This window comes from Verticillium nonalfalfae (assembly GCF_003724135.2).
Source record: "Verticillium nonalfalfae strain VnAa140/NRRL 66861 chromosome Unknown scaffold_8, whole genome shotgun sequence".
Classification (NCBI taxonomy): Eukaryota; Fungi; Ascomycota; class Sordariomycetes; order Glomerellales; family Plectosphaerellaceae; genus Verticillium; species Verticillium nonalfalfae.
The window spans coordinates 127,934-143,547 of record NW_021167233.1 but is presented as its reverse complement, the minus strand read 5'-3'; the positions used below and the strand labels follow the sequence as shown (position 1 = coordinate 143,547).

Below are 15,614 nucleotides of genomic sequence, written 5' to 3'. Positions count from 1 at the left end.
TACATGATGTCTTCCCCGAACCCGACCGACTCGACAAACAACGGCGGCCCTGCAGGACAGCAGGTTGCCGAGCCCGGACCGAAACACTTCACGATTGGCGACGTGCATCCCGACAATGACAAGTACCGTGGCCTGACGGGCGACATCGGGGAGCAGGATGTGAAGCAGAAGTACTTTGAGGAGGACTTTAAGTTCGTCATGCCGGATCATCTACGAAGGCCACACCAGGTCAACCCCCGAGCGGCGCCACCGGCGTCGGGCGCATACGAACAGGGCGACTTGAACTCGACGGCCCCATATTCGTCCGACTTGTCGACGACACAACTGGATGGATCCCGCTCGACTGTCTCGGAATCAACAGCCCAAGACAAATCCGTGCCAGGCTCTGACGACGACGACGGTGTGAAGCAGTCGCTCGCCTTCAGAGTCGCCGGCAAGGTCGACAACTTGACAGACGCTGCACAAAAGGCCGTTAAGCAGCGACGGACGGACGACAGGAAAAATGGGACGATATGTGGTCTACGGCGCAAAACCTTCTGGATCGTGTTTATCGTCGCTTCTCTTGTCATCATCGGCCTGTCCGTGGGTCTGGGTGTCGGCTTGGCCGTGGCCAACGACAACGACTACTACGCCTCCTACTACGATGACGGCATCGTCAATCTCGGCAACATCAGTACATCTCCCGAGGCGATCTACTTGAATACGACGCTGTCTTCTCTGAACTTTACCGACAAATTCGGATATGATAATATTGTTGTATTCTACCAACTCAATTCGAAGGTCCTTTGCCGGTCGCTGTGGAATTCCTCCGACGAGAAGTGGACTGCTGCAATCGTCAGTAACGAAACCCGTGGCATCGAAAAGGGCACGCCACTGTCCTCGAATCTTTATTGGTACAACGACGACAATGGCTTTGAGGTGCGGCTGTACGCGGTCACAGAGGACAGGACACTGAACGGGTGGATCAGCAGCTCGCACACCAACGGCAGCCTGCTCGAATTTTGGACCAACTCGAGCATCGCTGACGTTGACGCGGTCCCTGTGGGAGAAGGCTCATCAATCGTCTCCAACGGCAACGAGAACTTCGGAACGCTTGCGTTGGACATGGTTGCGTATCAGGACCACAATGGCACCATGCACCTGCTCCTAGCCAACGGGGATACCAGCGCCCCGGCCTGGGCTGCTTCGATCATGCCATTCGATGACTATCTACCAGCATGGAACACCCCCATGGCGCTGACACCTGTGTATCAACGAGGTGATCCCAGCTTGAGTCTTTTCTACTACAACGAATTTGGTTATTTGAGACAAGTTTCGATCCACAGCGCAACAGATGTTACCCAAGTCTATGGTGTCGCAGAAACAGGCTCATCATTGCGATACTACGAGGCCACACCATATACCGTCCTCGCTGCCTTCACAGCGGGCTGGAATGATACATCTGACGATCTCAAAGTTCAGGTGCTAGGCCTTGATGGCCTGTTGTACAACTACTCTTACCAAAATGCCTGGCTGATGGCATATCAGTACGGACAGTGGGCGGCCAAGGAGTATGTCCCCACCATGGTGAACAACAGGAATCCGATGGTTTTGACTGCCAACCAAGCTGGCAGAGTGTACGGCACGATTGTGCAGAACACGTCTGTTCTGATCTATGAGTGGATGTGGGAGGGGGGCAACAGTTACAAGCCAATAGGTGTGGTGAACACGACATTGCCGTCGGGTTAGGCACGGAACTATCACCAAAGGAAGGAAGGATATATTATTGTATTAGCGCGCGACAATTGATTTTGCACATTTCCCAATCTTCGTTCTGATGCTGGCGTCTTGCTTTTTGCGAAGTTATCATCACTGTCACGTATGGATGCTGTGCGAAATTCATTGCTGAGTTGAGAAGACAACGAGGCAGAATTGTTAATGCAGGTGGCGTAAGTTATGAGCCTCCCCAGCCCTCAGCTTTTCTCATTAAATGCAACGAGAGCGATTTGGGTGGACTGTGGCACAGTGGAGAGGTAGCAGAGATAGAAGGTGGACACGATCTTGCCTCATCCCAAACAGGCAGCAATCCTTCATCACTTGGCTCGACGGAAGACCAAATGGCCTGAGTCACATTTTCCCTTCGTCAACAGTAGCTTTACAGCTCATATCGCGAGGACCTATACTATCTTACACGGATTCAGAGCATGGGGTGTCCGATTCAACTGTTCGATTTACCACCAGAAATCCTGCATCTTATTGCATCGCAACTATGCATCCACTGCCGTCATGAACCAGCGCCAGTGTGGAAGACGAGGATGCGATCAGCCACCAGCATATGGAATGAGCGTAGGAGCCTCATGGCGTTGAGTTTAACCTCGAAGGCTCTACGAGAAGTGGCCCAGCCGATTCTATTTCATTCCTTGCTGATACACCGCTGCCGAGCCGACAGCCTGAGGGATCTTCATGACAGGCTATTTTCTGCCGTTCACCTCTTCGATACACAGCCTCGCCTAGCGCAGCTTGTTAGAACGGTTGATATTGGTGCGTTCAACGAGGATTGCACATGTTGTTATCCTGAGCAATTAGACGACGCTACTCAGCAGCAGATGCTGCTCATTAAACAGGCTGTCACAAATCTCGGGCTCGAAGCCAGCGACAGCCAGTTGAAAAATATATGCTCTGGAGATAACATCATCGAAACGCTTGTCCAAGTACTGATCTTACAAACGCCTACTGCCGACCGGTTATCTCTGTCTCTGCCCAAGGATTGGGCATTCGGTCTATTTACAAAGAAACGCGCTGATGGTAGTGGCAAACACCACGTGTTGAAGGCTACCAGGATCGAGGTGGAGGTGGACAAGACCATCAGTGATGCTTGTGACAACTCAGACGACCATGGACTCTGCAACACTTACGGCCCCAGGAGCATGGCCGAGGAGAATCTCATCGACATCGCTCCCAACGTTCAGTTTCTTTGCTGCGGATCAGGTGCTCTTGTGGCTCCTTCCATGAGCCAGAGTCCTGGGCTGTCTCAGCTCACGTCTCTGCAGCTCATCTTCAAGGGCATATGGAGCCCGTTTCTCCCCAAACTGCTACGCGAATTATCGCACCTCCAACACGTCAGCTTTGTCTCGCAAAACACACATTGCCCCACACCTCGCTTGATCAAGGAAGCATTGCTCTTGCTGCCTGCGAAGGGCACACTGCAATCGTTGACACTCTTGCCCATGTATTGGGTGAACCAACCATTGGGTAGCATGGAGAGTTGGCATCCCGCGGCCGAGACAGCTCTTTCTTATCCGATCGCCACTCTGAAGGAGTTTGAGGGATTGAAGGTTCTCTCCATTGACAGCCTTGTTGTTTACCCCTTCGACCCAGATGGCCCTTCGACCAGGGACACCCAGAGACTGGTCAACTTTCTGCCCTCGTCACTTGAGATACTGGTCATGAGAAGCCTCGGTCAGGCGATATATGCGGTTCCCGAATCGCACTTTCAGGCACTTGCCGATGCAGTGGTGGCAGGGCAGTTTCAAAGATTGCGTTGGGTGTTCTGGACCGATGAACAAGACGGGTACATCATGCAGCCGCACGACAGATTCAGACCCGGCCTCGGGTTGCCGTCCTCAGAAACCCCCGGTGTTCTCGGTATTTCTAGAGATACGGCCGAAATCAAACTGTCATCAACGGGCAGTATCTGTACCAAAGAGGCTGGTGAGCAGTGGGTAGCCCAGGGACTTTGGAAGAAGAGGCTACATCCAGATCTCTCACAGTGGTTGGAATTCGTCGAAGAGCCGGATGCTTTTCCCGACTGGGACAGGTTGTGGGAGGACTGCGTGAGGAGATATGCCCCGAATATATGGGCCGATCCAGAGTAGCCCGGAGCTCGTCGAGTCATTACCGGTCGATTTCTTGCCATACGGCTCTTGCTTTAAGGCAAATGAGAGGATGGGTGCTCCTGGTATATAGATCCCACCACGTAAAACTGTACAGCCTGTTTGTACGATCTCATGTGGTAAGGATTCGCCTCATGCATCTCGCACGCGAGTAGCTGGGTAATCCGGACAATATCAATCCAAAAGCTGCAATGGACAGGTCTTGTGCACAAGACCCAAGTAATCATATGCAATTGCGACGTCACATGCGTACTCGGTGAGTAGCAATAGAAGAGATATTGAGGTTAAAGCTTTCTTTCATTGGGTATTCTGCCTGGACTATTGTCAAGGGCAGCCAGTCTTGTCATTTCCCTATGACCGGGGAGTTCTTACCCGAACGCCGCAACGCCAAGCCGAACGAGGTGTCTGTGACTTTGTCTAGACTTCAGCTTCAGTCGACAACAATCACCACCTCCGACCTCGACCCCGGCCACCAAAGCCGCCACGGTTGACGCCGCCCATGCCACCCTGCTGGTCAAACCCGCCAAATTGGCCCTGGTTGCCTCCGAAACCCTGCCCAAAGTTCTGTCCCTGAGCGCCTGGAACGCCGGCGTTACCAGCTTGGCCCTGCATGCCGGAAAACATGGCCGACATGGCTGCGGGGTCCATCTGGCTGGGATCCATGCCTGAGCTCATCATCTGCTGCATCATCTGCTGCATCTCAGGAGGCATGCCGTCCATGCCGCCCATGCCGGCCATACCAGCCTGGCCCTGCGCACCTTGCGCGCCGCCGGGCATGTTCATACCGCCTCCCATCATCATCATCTTGCTGAAGTCTTCCATCATCTTGTTGTTGCCCGCCATCATAAGGTCGCCGCTGAACTCGCCGCGGATGGCCTCCTGCTTGGCAGCATATAATGCCCATGTGAACTCATCGAAGCCATAGTTGAAGTAGTCACTGATGTCGGTACCAGGCTTGCGCCATGGCTTTTCGTTATCGCCGAGGTCTATTTGTTCATTAGCCATGTGCCGTGTGAGGCGTGGTTACAAGCGCCAACATACCCTCATCAATGTTGACTGCCGTAATATGCTTGCCCGAGCCTGCATGGATGGGATTGCCGTTGACGTCGATCTTCGAACTTGATGCGGCGGCGGCGACCTTGTCGGCACTGGGCACAGCCAGAGCGACTGCAGGAGACTCGAACTTGGGTGCGGGGGACTTGGACGAGGGTGCAGCCGGGGCTGCTGGTTTGGCGGCGATGTCGCTAGAAGCGGTCCTTTGAGGGATGTTGCGAATGTCGCTGTACCTCGATTGTCTGGTGCGCGCGTCACGTCAGTATTGGAAGGTTCAAGATGCACGCACAACGTCCGCGGGGCATACGTTGGTGGGGCAGCTTTTGTGCCGTCTTTGCGCTCCGTGATGATGTCGATGTCCTACGACAGAAGGTCAGCGGAGGCTCCAGTGCTATAGTTCAAGGCGGAAGGAACTGACTGAATCACTGTCGTCCTCATCCATTGCACCACCTTCATCTTCCTCCTCGCCTTCCTCCAGCTCCGCCTTCGGCTCCTCCTTGGGAACTGGTGTCGGCGACGCTGAAGCTTCCGTCTTTGTCGCCTTTTCCGTCGCCTCTGTAGGCTCGGGCGAGTAGAAATCCTCGTCGTCGTCAACGTCCATTGCGCCTTCTTTTCGATATGGCTTCGAATTCGGGTAGAGTGCGTTCGGTACGGCGGGACCCTATGGATGCAGAGGGCGACGTCGCTATGATGGAACCTGGCTTTGGAGGAGGACTGGGTGCTTCAATCCACAACGACCAGGGACAACAACCGAAGTTGATCCCAAGCTCCAAGCTGTCTCTACACCGAAGCACACCGAACGGCACAACGTCGGGGATGGTCGGGAAGCACTTGGCGTCTCTCGGTGGAGCCCCTGCCACCGGAGGCCCACCGAATCGAAGCTCTCACTCCAATTCAGCCAATCAGATTCCAAGCACACCAAAGCTCGACTTCACGTTTGTGCCTGGACTCGTCGCGCCTACATTCCCTCTCAAGCGTAGCCATCCTGCGAGGGCCTCAACCAAGAACAACAGCCAAAGACTTCCAGCACCGCAAGGTACGCGATTGAAGAATCTTGATCCTAGACCGGAAACCGTGTCTTACTTTGCGTAGTCGAAATGTTCGCCGCCAACAAACCAGCAGGGCTCACGCTCAACACTCCGAGGTACGTTCCCGAGATTATTGTCGTGCTCTGCGATTCTCCTGCAGACGACAGCTTGCAAGGCCTCTGTCTGACGTGGTCGTCCTCTTTGCACCAGTGGTGGGGGTCTCTTCGGCAACACGCAGAGCTCAACCACAGCCCAGCAGCCAGCCAGCGGTGGCCTTTTTGGTGGCGGCGCAAACACACAGTCCCAACAGCAGCCGGCCAGCGGCGGCCTCTTTGGCAACACGGCTAGCAATCAGCAAACGCAGCAGCAGGGCTCAACAGGTGGCGGTGGTCTCTTTGGTGGATCTACTCTCGGTCAACCCCAGCAGCAGCAGCAGCAGCAGTCGACTGGTGGAGGATTATTTGGTGCCTCGACGACTCAAAACAACCAACAGCAGGCTGGAGGTGGATTGTTTGGTGCCTCGACGACACTGAACACTCAGCAGCAGCAGCAGCAACAGCAGCAGCAGAGTGGTGGTCTTTTCAGTTCTGCAACCCAGCAAAAGCCGGCCGGGCTCTTGTACGTCCCATCTCGCCCATTGCCTGTCTTCTCCCACTAACTCGCTCCAGCGGGGCCTCCACCGCTGCCCCCGCCCAGCAGTCGACAGGCGCCGGCCTCACGATGGGCCAGTCGACGAACCAGGGCGCCATTCCAGGTGTGCGCATCGACCTCGCCAACGTCAAGGGCACGACCAAGTTTAACGATCTCACCCCCGAACTGCAACGCGAGATTGAGACGTGCGACAACATTATCCAACAGTACATGAGCCAGGCCGGCCAGATTAAGTCGTTCATGACGGCTCACGAAGGCGACCTGGCGCGCCTGACCCACGATGTCGAGTGGCTGACGCGCAAATTCGACGGCGTCAAGACGACCCTCGAAGACGACGTCAAGATGACGGCGCAGCTCAAGGAGGTGGTCAAGTCCGACGCCGACATTGCCAAGGCCGCTTTTGCCGGCGCCGAGCAGCTCAAGCTGCCTGCTCACTACCACACGACCTGGCTGACGGCAAACAAGCCGGCCGCCAAATCCAAGGACAAGGAAGAGGAGCCCGCTCTCGAGGACTGCATCACGCTCTTCTCGAACGAGGCCGACCGTCTCAACCAGATGCACCAGTTCCAGGTCCAGAAGGTTAAGGAGATGGAGCAGCACATGCCCGGTGTCGAGAACGGCCTCTACGAGCGGATGCGCGCCCTGCGCGACGGAGCGCCTCACTTTGCCGGCTTTGGGTTCGCCGTCGAGCTCCTCGATACGGTCAAGGCGCTGGGCGACGAGATTGTCCGCGCGGCTGGCCTGATCGTTGAGTCGCGTGAGAAGTTGACAGAACTTCAGCTGCGCACGCTGCCTTCGCGCAAGTGAAAGTGGAACGCTGGCTCTGGGGTACGGGTGGCGTTGGATCTTGGCTCGTGGCCCCGGTGCATTTTCATTGCACGTTGCAGTGCGGCTTGTCTCGACTGAGTTGGATTCAATGCAGGCGAGACAGCCTGCTGGAGCTGGACACGAGAAAGGTCTGCGGCAGAGGCACGGTCAAGGGCAGGGTTGGACTTGGTTTGGCGTTTCGGGGCATCGCTAGGGATGCATAGCAAGTGAAATGATTTTGATGTTCAGAGGGGCAAATAGGCCATAGATACCCTGTGTAAGGCATGAACGTTGGCTGATATGGCACACACGTGTACGTTGATCAGGGGCATGCACATGACAGAATTATGCTTTCATTCATATAGCAGGGTATCTAGAAGCCACCTGGCTCAGTGAGTCCGCGCCAACCAACCCCGGTTGACGGTCAAACGCCCCCTTTCCCTCCAGTATCCACGCTGCACAATGTCCCTTGCGGGCAATGGTCATACTGTGTGTGTAGCGATCAATCAGTAGGCGTCCCCGCCCTGGTCGTCATCGCCGCCGTCGTCATCCATGTCATCGCCGTTTTCAAAGTACTCTTCGGCATTGTAATCGCCGGCATCCTCATCGTCGTACTCCTCATCCTGCTCCTCCTCTTCCGCCTCGTCGTCCTCGCCCATCTCGGCCTCCTCGCCTTCGGGCTCCCGCCCCATCCTGTTCAGCGCCTCCAGTCTCCTCTTCGTCGCGTCCTCTCCGCCGGCCTCTTCGTCCCACTCGTCCTCGGGCAGCGTAATGCCAAAGACATCCTCTGCCGTGGGCAGCGCCCGTATAGACGACAGCTGGAACCCGCGCTTCCTCTTCCTGCCGCCGCCGCCGCCTCCGCCGGGCCCATCGGCGCCCTCAAACGTGGCGTGCAGCTCCTTGGGCACGAACTCAGGACAGTAGGGCCGCGCGCCAAAGTCGGGGAGCGTGCGCTCGGCGCGGACGAAGCGCTGGGCGTAGGTCGGCACGGCAGTGAAGGGGTCCTGGTTGGCCTTTGTGCGGGCGCCGCCGCCGCCGGCAGCGTATTTGGCGTTGAGCTGGGCCTGGCCGTAGTGTTTGTGGGACGAGGAGAAAGCCGAGTCGGCGGCTGTGTAGAGCTTGCGTGTCGTGTAAAGGGGCCCGTCGTGGATCTGGTGGCGGAGGAGGAGGAAGGCTGCGACGGAACGGGTTTCTTGGGATGTCAGAGGTTTCGCCTCGGGGACGGAGTAGGCCTGTCTTCTGTTAGCACAACTACTTGAACACGGCCCATTGGCAGCAACGAGGGAATCAACGAACAGGGAAGAGCTCGGAGGGACGAGCGTCGACGTCTTCGCCTTCCCAGGGAAGTTGGGGGCCGCCGCCGCCGCGACGTCCACCTCGGCCGCCGCGACCGCCGCCTCTGCCTCCGCCGCGGGACATGAGGTTGTGTCAATTATGTTGGTGATGCTGTATTGAAGGCTTTGAGCGTGCGGGAGGAATCGAAAGGCGTGGCGTAGTGTCAAGGACGCAATGGTCTCTCTAATCTGTAGAGTATGGCAGGCGATGAGCCTTCGAAGATGACTTATTTTTTAGCGGGGTAAATTCCGCGCGCGGTCGGGGACGATGAACGATGGGCAAGGACGATGGGCGATGGCTGCCCCACACCATGTCCATGTCTTGCAGCAGTTGCAGGGCAGGAGCTTGGGCCACTAGCGCCTGCTGAAGGGTGCCTGTCGACCACGCGCTGGACCCTTGCTGCTACTGTTGCTGCTGCTGCCGCTGCTGCTGCTCCCCTCTATTTGACGACCTCCCCCACCTACCAGGTAGGTGCCTATTGACATCAGCTTCAGGCATCCCCACGACGTACCACTTCTGCCTTGACTACCGTCGTTATATCCGCTGCCCTCCTGATTGTGGTGATCAGTATTCACGCATACTCATCTCGCCACCTTTCATCTCATTTATCTCCTGCGCGAGGGCCTTCTGGGCCTACACTTCATACAACATGTCAGGTAACATCGTGCCGTCGTTCGTCGACGGCAATGTGCCCATCGCCGGCCTCGATCAGCTCTCCGCCCACCTCGACGAAGCTATCCAAGACCCTGACGCCGACTTCAAGCCAAAGTTGTTTGACGATGTCGAGCTGCAGCTTACTGGTACGCCCCCATAGACGGTGCCCTATTCATGCCCAAGGGTTGCCAACTGACTGCTGCTAGAATCCAACGTCCCACCACTCCTGCCAACCCTCCTCCCCAAGCTTACGACCATTCTTCTCACGACACGAAAGGATCCGGCTGTTCCCGTCTCCCTGTCCATCCGACTGCTGCGTCATGTTTCCTTCACCCAAACACTCTCCCTAGCCGACGAGACGGCCCTCATCACAGCCTTCGACTCACCCGCGCCTTCCGCCAACCTGCTCGCCATGGCCGTCCTGCACAAGGCCACAACGCCTGCCGATATCGCCATCCTAGCTTCGATGCCGAGACTCCTCGAGCATTTCATACGGCGATGGCTGTCTGCGCCACAAGTCGAAGTGGGTGAACGGGGCACGCGCGTCCTCGGTGACTTGCTGGAGATTGACTCCCAGTCACCACCGCTGCGCATACCAAGAGAGGCCATCACGGTCAACGGCGTGCCTTGGACAAATGGGTCCACAAATGGCGACCACGGAAACAACGAGCTGGCGGACATCCATAAGCCCCGCGGCGAGGGCGTTCTTTGGCATCGACTCACTCACGATGTGGACCTTTACAATCTACTCGTAGCCCTGCCTCAGGGGCGGGACATCTCTGGCGAGGTTCTCGACGAACGCCAGACATCCCTGGCACAGGGAAGGCTCCTTCGACTTTTGCCCCGGCTGGCACTACGCGACTTTGACCTCGTTACCCAGCCGCCTCCGAAGCCCAGTGACGACGAGCTCATGGGAGGCGTCGACCCCGAAGCCGAGGCCAGGCAAAGCGGCCTGCTGCAGTTTGTGGCGTTGAGAATGGTCGACAAGAGCGACCTTCTCATGCACCTCAGTCTGATAGACTTTTTCGAGACACTGATCAGCCTGTTGAGAGTCAGGGCGAAGGAGGGGGGCAGCAGCAGCAGCCAGAATATTGTGCAGACATTGAGGGAGATCTTGTCGGTTGCCCTGCGGGGTGATGATGAGCTGCGAGCCGCCCTCCAGCGCTTGCCTGATCGGACTGTCGAAGAGGAGGCCGAAGACTTGCGAATATTCATAGAAAGCGTAGTGGGCTAAATGCCAAAACAAGCCTATCGTGTTTTCAAGACTATAGGGACCACTCTTTGACTGGTGTGGAAGTCGGAGGGTGCGCGAAGTATCCGCCATTATGTGCCTTGACCTAAAGGTCCCAGTTCTTCGGGGTTCAGGTGACCCTAGGCCTGAATCACAGCACTCGTCATGCAATCGTTGTGCCTGATTGCTACAGCTACACAACGCTGCGATGCCATGACGGTGCGGGAGGTTACTCTTACTAGTTCATGGCATACGCTCATGCAGTCAGTATCTAGCTCTGGTCTGTATCACCAAGCCATTCGGGTGCTATGACGCCACAGGGTCCATACTGCCCCGATGGAGTTGTTTTCACAACGCCCACTGAGAGAGCCTCCATCCTCGTACCACGCACCAGGCAGGCTACAACAGCCACCCACTTGTCCCGTGGAAAGTCTTAGAAATGTTTGACATCAGTGCAGAATGATGAATATTTGCGATCATTTTCGGCAGCTATGTTTTTGTTTCTGCTTATTGCATGTAAGGGCAACTAGTACGTGCTCAAGATTGTTTCTTGCCGTCAAGAGTCCGACGCCAGCACTAGAGTGGAGGCAGCTATGCTGACGTTCTCATAACGCAAGGGGCGCAGTGCTGGTCATGATTCCAATGTTCTGGGACTCTATATGAGACTTGATCGGCCTCGGGCCCGCCACGTTTCTTCCTCCTCTGGGGCTTTTATCCAAATGAGCGGGCATGGTCTTCGCTCCTGTAGCAAAACCTAGAAAGATAGCCACGCCTAGTGGTTGATAATTAGAGGATTGCTTAGGTTATGTTCAAGATATATTGTACAGTCAAACGGGACGAAAAAGAAAATACAGATTCAGTCGTATACCATGTGAGTACGTAATTTGACACCGCCATCACGGAAGCGAAGCAGCCCAGCCTGATGAGCCGAATGGCCAGTTCAAACTCTTGCCAGCAGGACGGATGAACCACGATCGTCGCAAACAAGTCTACCAGACGTTATCATAAATAGGCACTTGTCACAATTCGGCATGAACATAAGTTAAGAGAGGTTTGCGGAGATCATTCATGGCATCAGGGGTTATGACGTTTGTCCTATTTCACATGGCAGCTCTGCAAACCGTGTCCGACAAAGATGACACTGCTGGAAGTATATCTCGCTCGCGTATCTGGTGTCGTGCTGTCGTAGAAGCGGGACACGGCACAGCTTCTGTTGAGCAGACACGAGCATCGACGACGCGATTGATCGACGTCCCAAGCTCCTCGTTCCCGTACCATCCCACGTGTCTCTGCTTGCAAGCATTCATGCCATGGCCGCACCAGCATGACGAAGTCTGTGGCGCAAAGCTCATCCGACCTAGGAGCTGACGTCAACACCTTGGCCACACTCCTGTCTGTTGTGCCATCACGAGGCGGTGCAAAAGCGTGTCTGGGATCTCCCTTTCCTGCTCGACAGCGGTTTCGACAGACGAGGAGATCACAAATTCACTGCCATCTCACGCTCAGCCGGCTACATGCAACCGACGCCACTCTCGCTGCCTCTCGAAACGCTCCTCGCCAAACACGACGCCGAGTCACCTCACGCACCGCCCTACGTCCCAGCCCTGCAGCTCCTCGTCTGAAAAGGCGCGCTCACCAAGGCCATACGCCAGGTCCTCCCCCCCCTTCTAGAGCTGTCATGTGCAAGGATGAGGACCCCGATATCCGTCATAGCCCGGCCGCACTCACAGACGTTGTCGCAAGGGATACTGCGGGGTGCTCTGCCTGGTGCTAGGCTCTGCGCATGCCTGTCTAGCGACGTCGTCGGTTGGAATACAACGGTTTCCGTATATCGAACAGGGAAAGTGAACCCGGCGGGTGCTGCCTGTGTTGCGGCAGGTAAAGTCATGACACTGTGAGTTTCCTGTACAGCGGGGTGAGGGCGCTGGGAATAGTGCAGGGGAAGCCGCTGGAGGAGCTGTTCCTGAGCGCACTGTCGTTGTGGGAAGATGACTCTTATGCGAAGGACTGAGGGACGGAGTGGCGAAGCGGGATGAGAGCGTTTCTGGGTCTTTCGGATTTCCACGTACCTGAAACATGATCTTTCAACGAAATCGCACGGTTTGATGCCATTTTCTGTCATGAAAGCATGGTGTTGAGGGTGGCCATAAGTGGACCATACTCTCGCATCGACGCCCTGTGCGTCACTGATAGCATCGCAGTCAAGCTTGGAAGACATCCAGAAGCGAAAACACGTACATCGAACGCAGCCAGCACATTCAGATAAAGGACAAGATTGATTGCAACGGAACGGCCTCTGCTTGTATTCTAGGTAAAGGGGAAAAGGGAGAGGGAACACCAATGTACAAGACAGAAAACCTCTTTTTTTCCGCAGAGCAAACCGCAGCATTAACCAGAGATCACTGTACACGGGACGCAGGCTACGGCGGTGCGCAAACCTTCTATCCACTGAGCCGAGCCAAGCAAGCCGTTTCTCGATAAGACATGCAAGCGCCTGGCCCCTCTCTCTCTCACAACCCTCAATTCACTTCTCTTTCCCACATACACATTCTCTTTCTGTGCCCTCCGACCCGCCGTACACCTTTTGTATATTTCACATCATCTCCAAAAGGCGGGAGACGGCCCGATGGGTCTTTGCCACCTCGCGCCGGAGGCTCTCCAACTCCCCTCCACACTGTTCTGTCCATCTCGCTTCGAAAGCACCTTACAGCAGCAGCTGCAGGGGGTTCTCGAGGACCTTCTTGAACTCCTTGAGCCACTCGGCGCCAATGGCACCGTCGACGACCTTGTGGTCGAAGCTGCCGGTGACCTTGAGCTGCTCGTCCCACTCGAAGCCGGTGGTGCCGTCCTCGTTCTCGACGGGGACAGCGACCTTCTGGGTGGTGCCGATGGCGAGGATGGTGGACTGAGGGGGGTTGATGATGGCGGTGAAGTTGTCGACGGCGGGGTTCATGCCCATGTTGGAGATGGAGATGGTGCCACCCTGGTACTGCTCAGGCTTGAGCTTGCCGTCGCGGGCGAGCTTGGCGAGCTGCTTGACCTGGGAGGAGATGGACTCGAGGCCGCGGGCCTCGACGCCCGTGACAATGGGGGTGATGAGGCCGGTGGGCGTCGAGACGGCGACGGAGACGTCGACGGTCGAGGACTGGCGGATGACGTCGCCGCGCCAGCTCGAGTTGGCCTGGGGCACCTTCTTGGAGGCGACGGCAATGGCCTTGATGAGGAAGTCGTTGACGGACAGCTTGTACTTGCCCTCGCTCGAGGCGTTGAGGGCCTGGCGCAGCTTCAGGAGCTTGGACACGGAGATGGAGCTCGTGACGAAGAAGTGGGGGTTCGTCTGGACAGACTCCTGCAGGCGGTTGGCAATGGTCTTGCGCATGCCGCTGATGGGGATGTCCTCGTAGGCGGCCGAGGCGGAGCCGGAAGCGGCGGCAGGCGAGGAGGCGGCCTTCTTGACGTCCTCCTCGGTGATCTGGCCACCCTTGCCGGTGCCCTTGATGTCGGCGACCTTGACGCCCTTGTCGCGGGCGAGGCGGACGGCACCAATGGAGGCGTTGGGCTCACGGTTGATGGCGGGCTCGAGCTTGCCGGCGGGACCGTTGTCCTCGGGTTCGGGCGCGGGCGTGGGGGCGGATTCGGAGGCAGAGGAGGAAGACTCGGACTTCTCCTCCTTCTTGGGGGCGGGGGCCGGGGCATCACCACCAGCGTCGGCGGCGGAGAACCCTTCGAAGGCGCTGACATCGGTGCCCTCCTCGACAAGGACGGCGATGGGCTGACTTGTTAGCTTGGAACGCGCGAGGCTGCATGACAGTGCATGGGCATAGGGGAAAATGGGAGGCTTACGCTGCCGACGGGAACATCCTTCTCGCCGCTCTCCTTGAGGGTCTTGGCAATAACACCCTCCTCCTGGAACTCAAAGTCCATCTGGGCCTTGTCCGTCTCAATCTCGACCAGGACATCGCCGGGCGCGATGGAATCGCCGGCCTTCTTCTGCCAGGCGCCGATACCGCCAGCGGTCATGGTGGGTGACAGGGCGGGCATCTTGATGACGGTGTGCGGCGGGTACGAGGCATAGCAGCGGATGATGTGGGTGGAGAGGCTGGTGCGCAGGCCCTGAGGCAGGACACGCCTTCGCAGAACGGTGGAGATCATTGTGTCGGATTTGTGGTCGTCGTGTTGATGGTTCTGGTGATGGGGTAAAGATCACCCGGAAGGAGGAGACAGAGCGAGAGCTGAGGGGTGACGGAGGATGCTGGATCAAACCCCAAGAAAGAGAGTCAGAATGGCTCCGGACAAATTGACCGACAGCAATTGAAGGTCAGACTGAAGAGGGCGGATGGAGGGGGGGAAGGGAGATGGGAGGAGAAGAAGCGACGCGGGATATTTCGAGGCGATGGGCTCGGAAACAGAAGGCGAGGCCAAGGGTGAAGTTGGGGCTGGCAGTTTTTTGCGTTGAGCTCGCACCGGCGTCCGATGGGAACGGAGCTTGAGGCGCTATGCCGTTTTGGGCCTTAGCGCACCCCGACAAATTCACGGAAGCTGCAGGGCGGCAGGCTCCACTTCGGATCAATTCGGAGCCAATCCTTCTTTTCTTGTACGACGGTCTTGTATTTCACCGCAGCGCCTGCCACAGCTACCTACCTACCTGCCTACCTACCTATTTACCTTAGGTAGATAGAAAACGAGGCCATTCCATGAACCTGCTCCGGACGATGGGTCTCGTGACTGTGACGGCAAACAGCTCGATGTCCGATGCGCTTCTTGGACTTCCGGGAGGGCGTCTATTTTGGGTGAAGGTATCGTTGTGGTGGTTGTTGAATTCGTTCAGGAACGGGTTCAACCTCAGCATTTATACTTCAAACCAGTCAATAGTCCTCAGAGCAGTGAGTGAACGTGGGAGCACTAGATGGTTCTTTACACTGTGAATGATACATCATGCAAATGCCATTTCTTCAGCACCGCTCGACGGTTCGCCTCAGCCAA

General features: G+C 56.6%; 7 protein-coding genes across 7 annotated transcripts; 4 read left to right on the top strand and 3 right to left on the bottom strand.

Moving 5' to 3' along the window:
* Positions 1-3: 3 nt before the first annotated feature.
* On the top strand, positions 4-1,728 carry D7B24_008660 (uncharacterized protein; the record flags this gene model as incomplete). The annotated part of the gene is made up of 1 exon (XM_028642746.1): positions 4-1,728. One exon carries the CDS (start codon positions 4-6, stop codon positions 1,726-1,728), a length of 1,725 nt encoding a protein of 574 aa, XP_028498437.1.
* Positions 1,729-1,917: 189 nt separating this feature from the next.
* Positions 1,918-3,854, top strand: D7B24_008659 (uncharacterized protein; the record flags this gene model as incomplete). The annotated part of the gene is made up of 2 exons (XM_028642745.1): positions 1,918-1,928; positions 2,429-3,854. The coding sequence occupies 2 exons, from the start codon at positions 1,918-1,920 to the stop codon at positions 3,852-3,854; spliced, it is 1,437 nt and encodes a 478-aa protein (XP_028498436.1).
* A 462-nt stretch (positions 3,855-4,316) lies between these two features.
* Positions 4,317-5,526, bottom strand: D7B24_008658 (uncharacterized protein; the record flags this gene model as incomplete). The annotated part of the gene is made up of 4 exons (XM_028642744.1): positions 4,317-4,858; positions 4,914-5,167; positions 5,233-5,285; positions 5,344-5,526. The coding sequence occupies 4 exons, from the start codon at positions 5,524-5,526 to the stop codon at positions 4,317-4,319; spliced, it is 1,032 nt and encodes a 343-aa protein (XP_028498435.1).
* Positions 5,527-5,741: 215 nt separating this feature from the next.
* Positions 5,742-7,411, top strand: D7B24_008657 (uncharacterized protein; the record flags this gene model as incomplete). The annotated part of the gene is made up of 4 exons (XM_028642743.1): positions 5,742-5,961; positions 6,018-6,069; positions 6,164-6,571; positions 6,622-7,411. The coding sequence occupies 4 exons, from the start codon at positions 5,742-5,744 to the stop codon at positions 7,409-7,411; spliced, it is 1,470 nt and encodes a 489-aa protein (XP_028498434.1).
* Positions 7,412-7,917: 506 nt separating this feature from the next.
* D7B24_008656 (uncharacterized protein) lies at positions 7,918-8,830 on the bottom strand (the record flags this gene model as incomplete). Its single annotated transcript, XM_028642742.1, has 2 exons — positions 7,918-8,643; positions 8,708-8,830. The coding sequence occupies 2 exons, from the start codon at positions 8,828-8,830 to the stop codon at positions 7,918-7,920; spliced, it is 849 nt and encodes a 282-aa protein (XP_028498433.1).
* A 565-nt stretch (positions 8,831-9,395) lies between these two features.
* Positions 9,396-10,634, top strand: D7B24_008655 (uncharacterized protein; the record flags this gene model as incomplete). The annotated part of the gene is made up of 2 exons (XM_028642741.1): positions 9,396-9,546; positions 9,607-10,634. The coding sequence occupies 2 exons, from the start codon at positions 9,396-9,398 to the stop codon at positions 10,632-10,634; spliced, it is 1,179 nt and encodes a 392-aa protein (XP_028498432.1).
* A 2,701-nt stretch (positions 10,635-13,335) lies between these two features.
* On the bottom strand, positions 13,336-14,783 carry LAT1 (pyruvate dehydrogenase complex dihydrolipoamide acetyltransferase component (E2); the record flags this gene model as incomplete). Its single annotated transcript, XM_028642740.1, has 2 exons — positions 13,336-14,403; positions 14,475-14,783. 2 exons carry the CDS (start codon positions 14,781-14,783, stop codon positions 13,336-13,338), a joined length of 1,377 nt encoding a protein of 458 aa, XP_028498431.1.
* Positions 14,784-15,614: the final 831 nt, after the last annotated feature.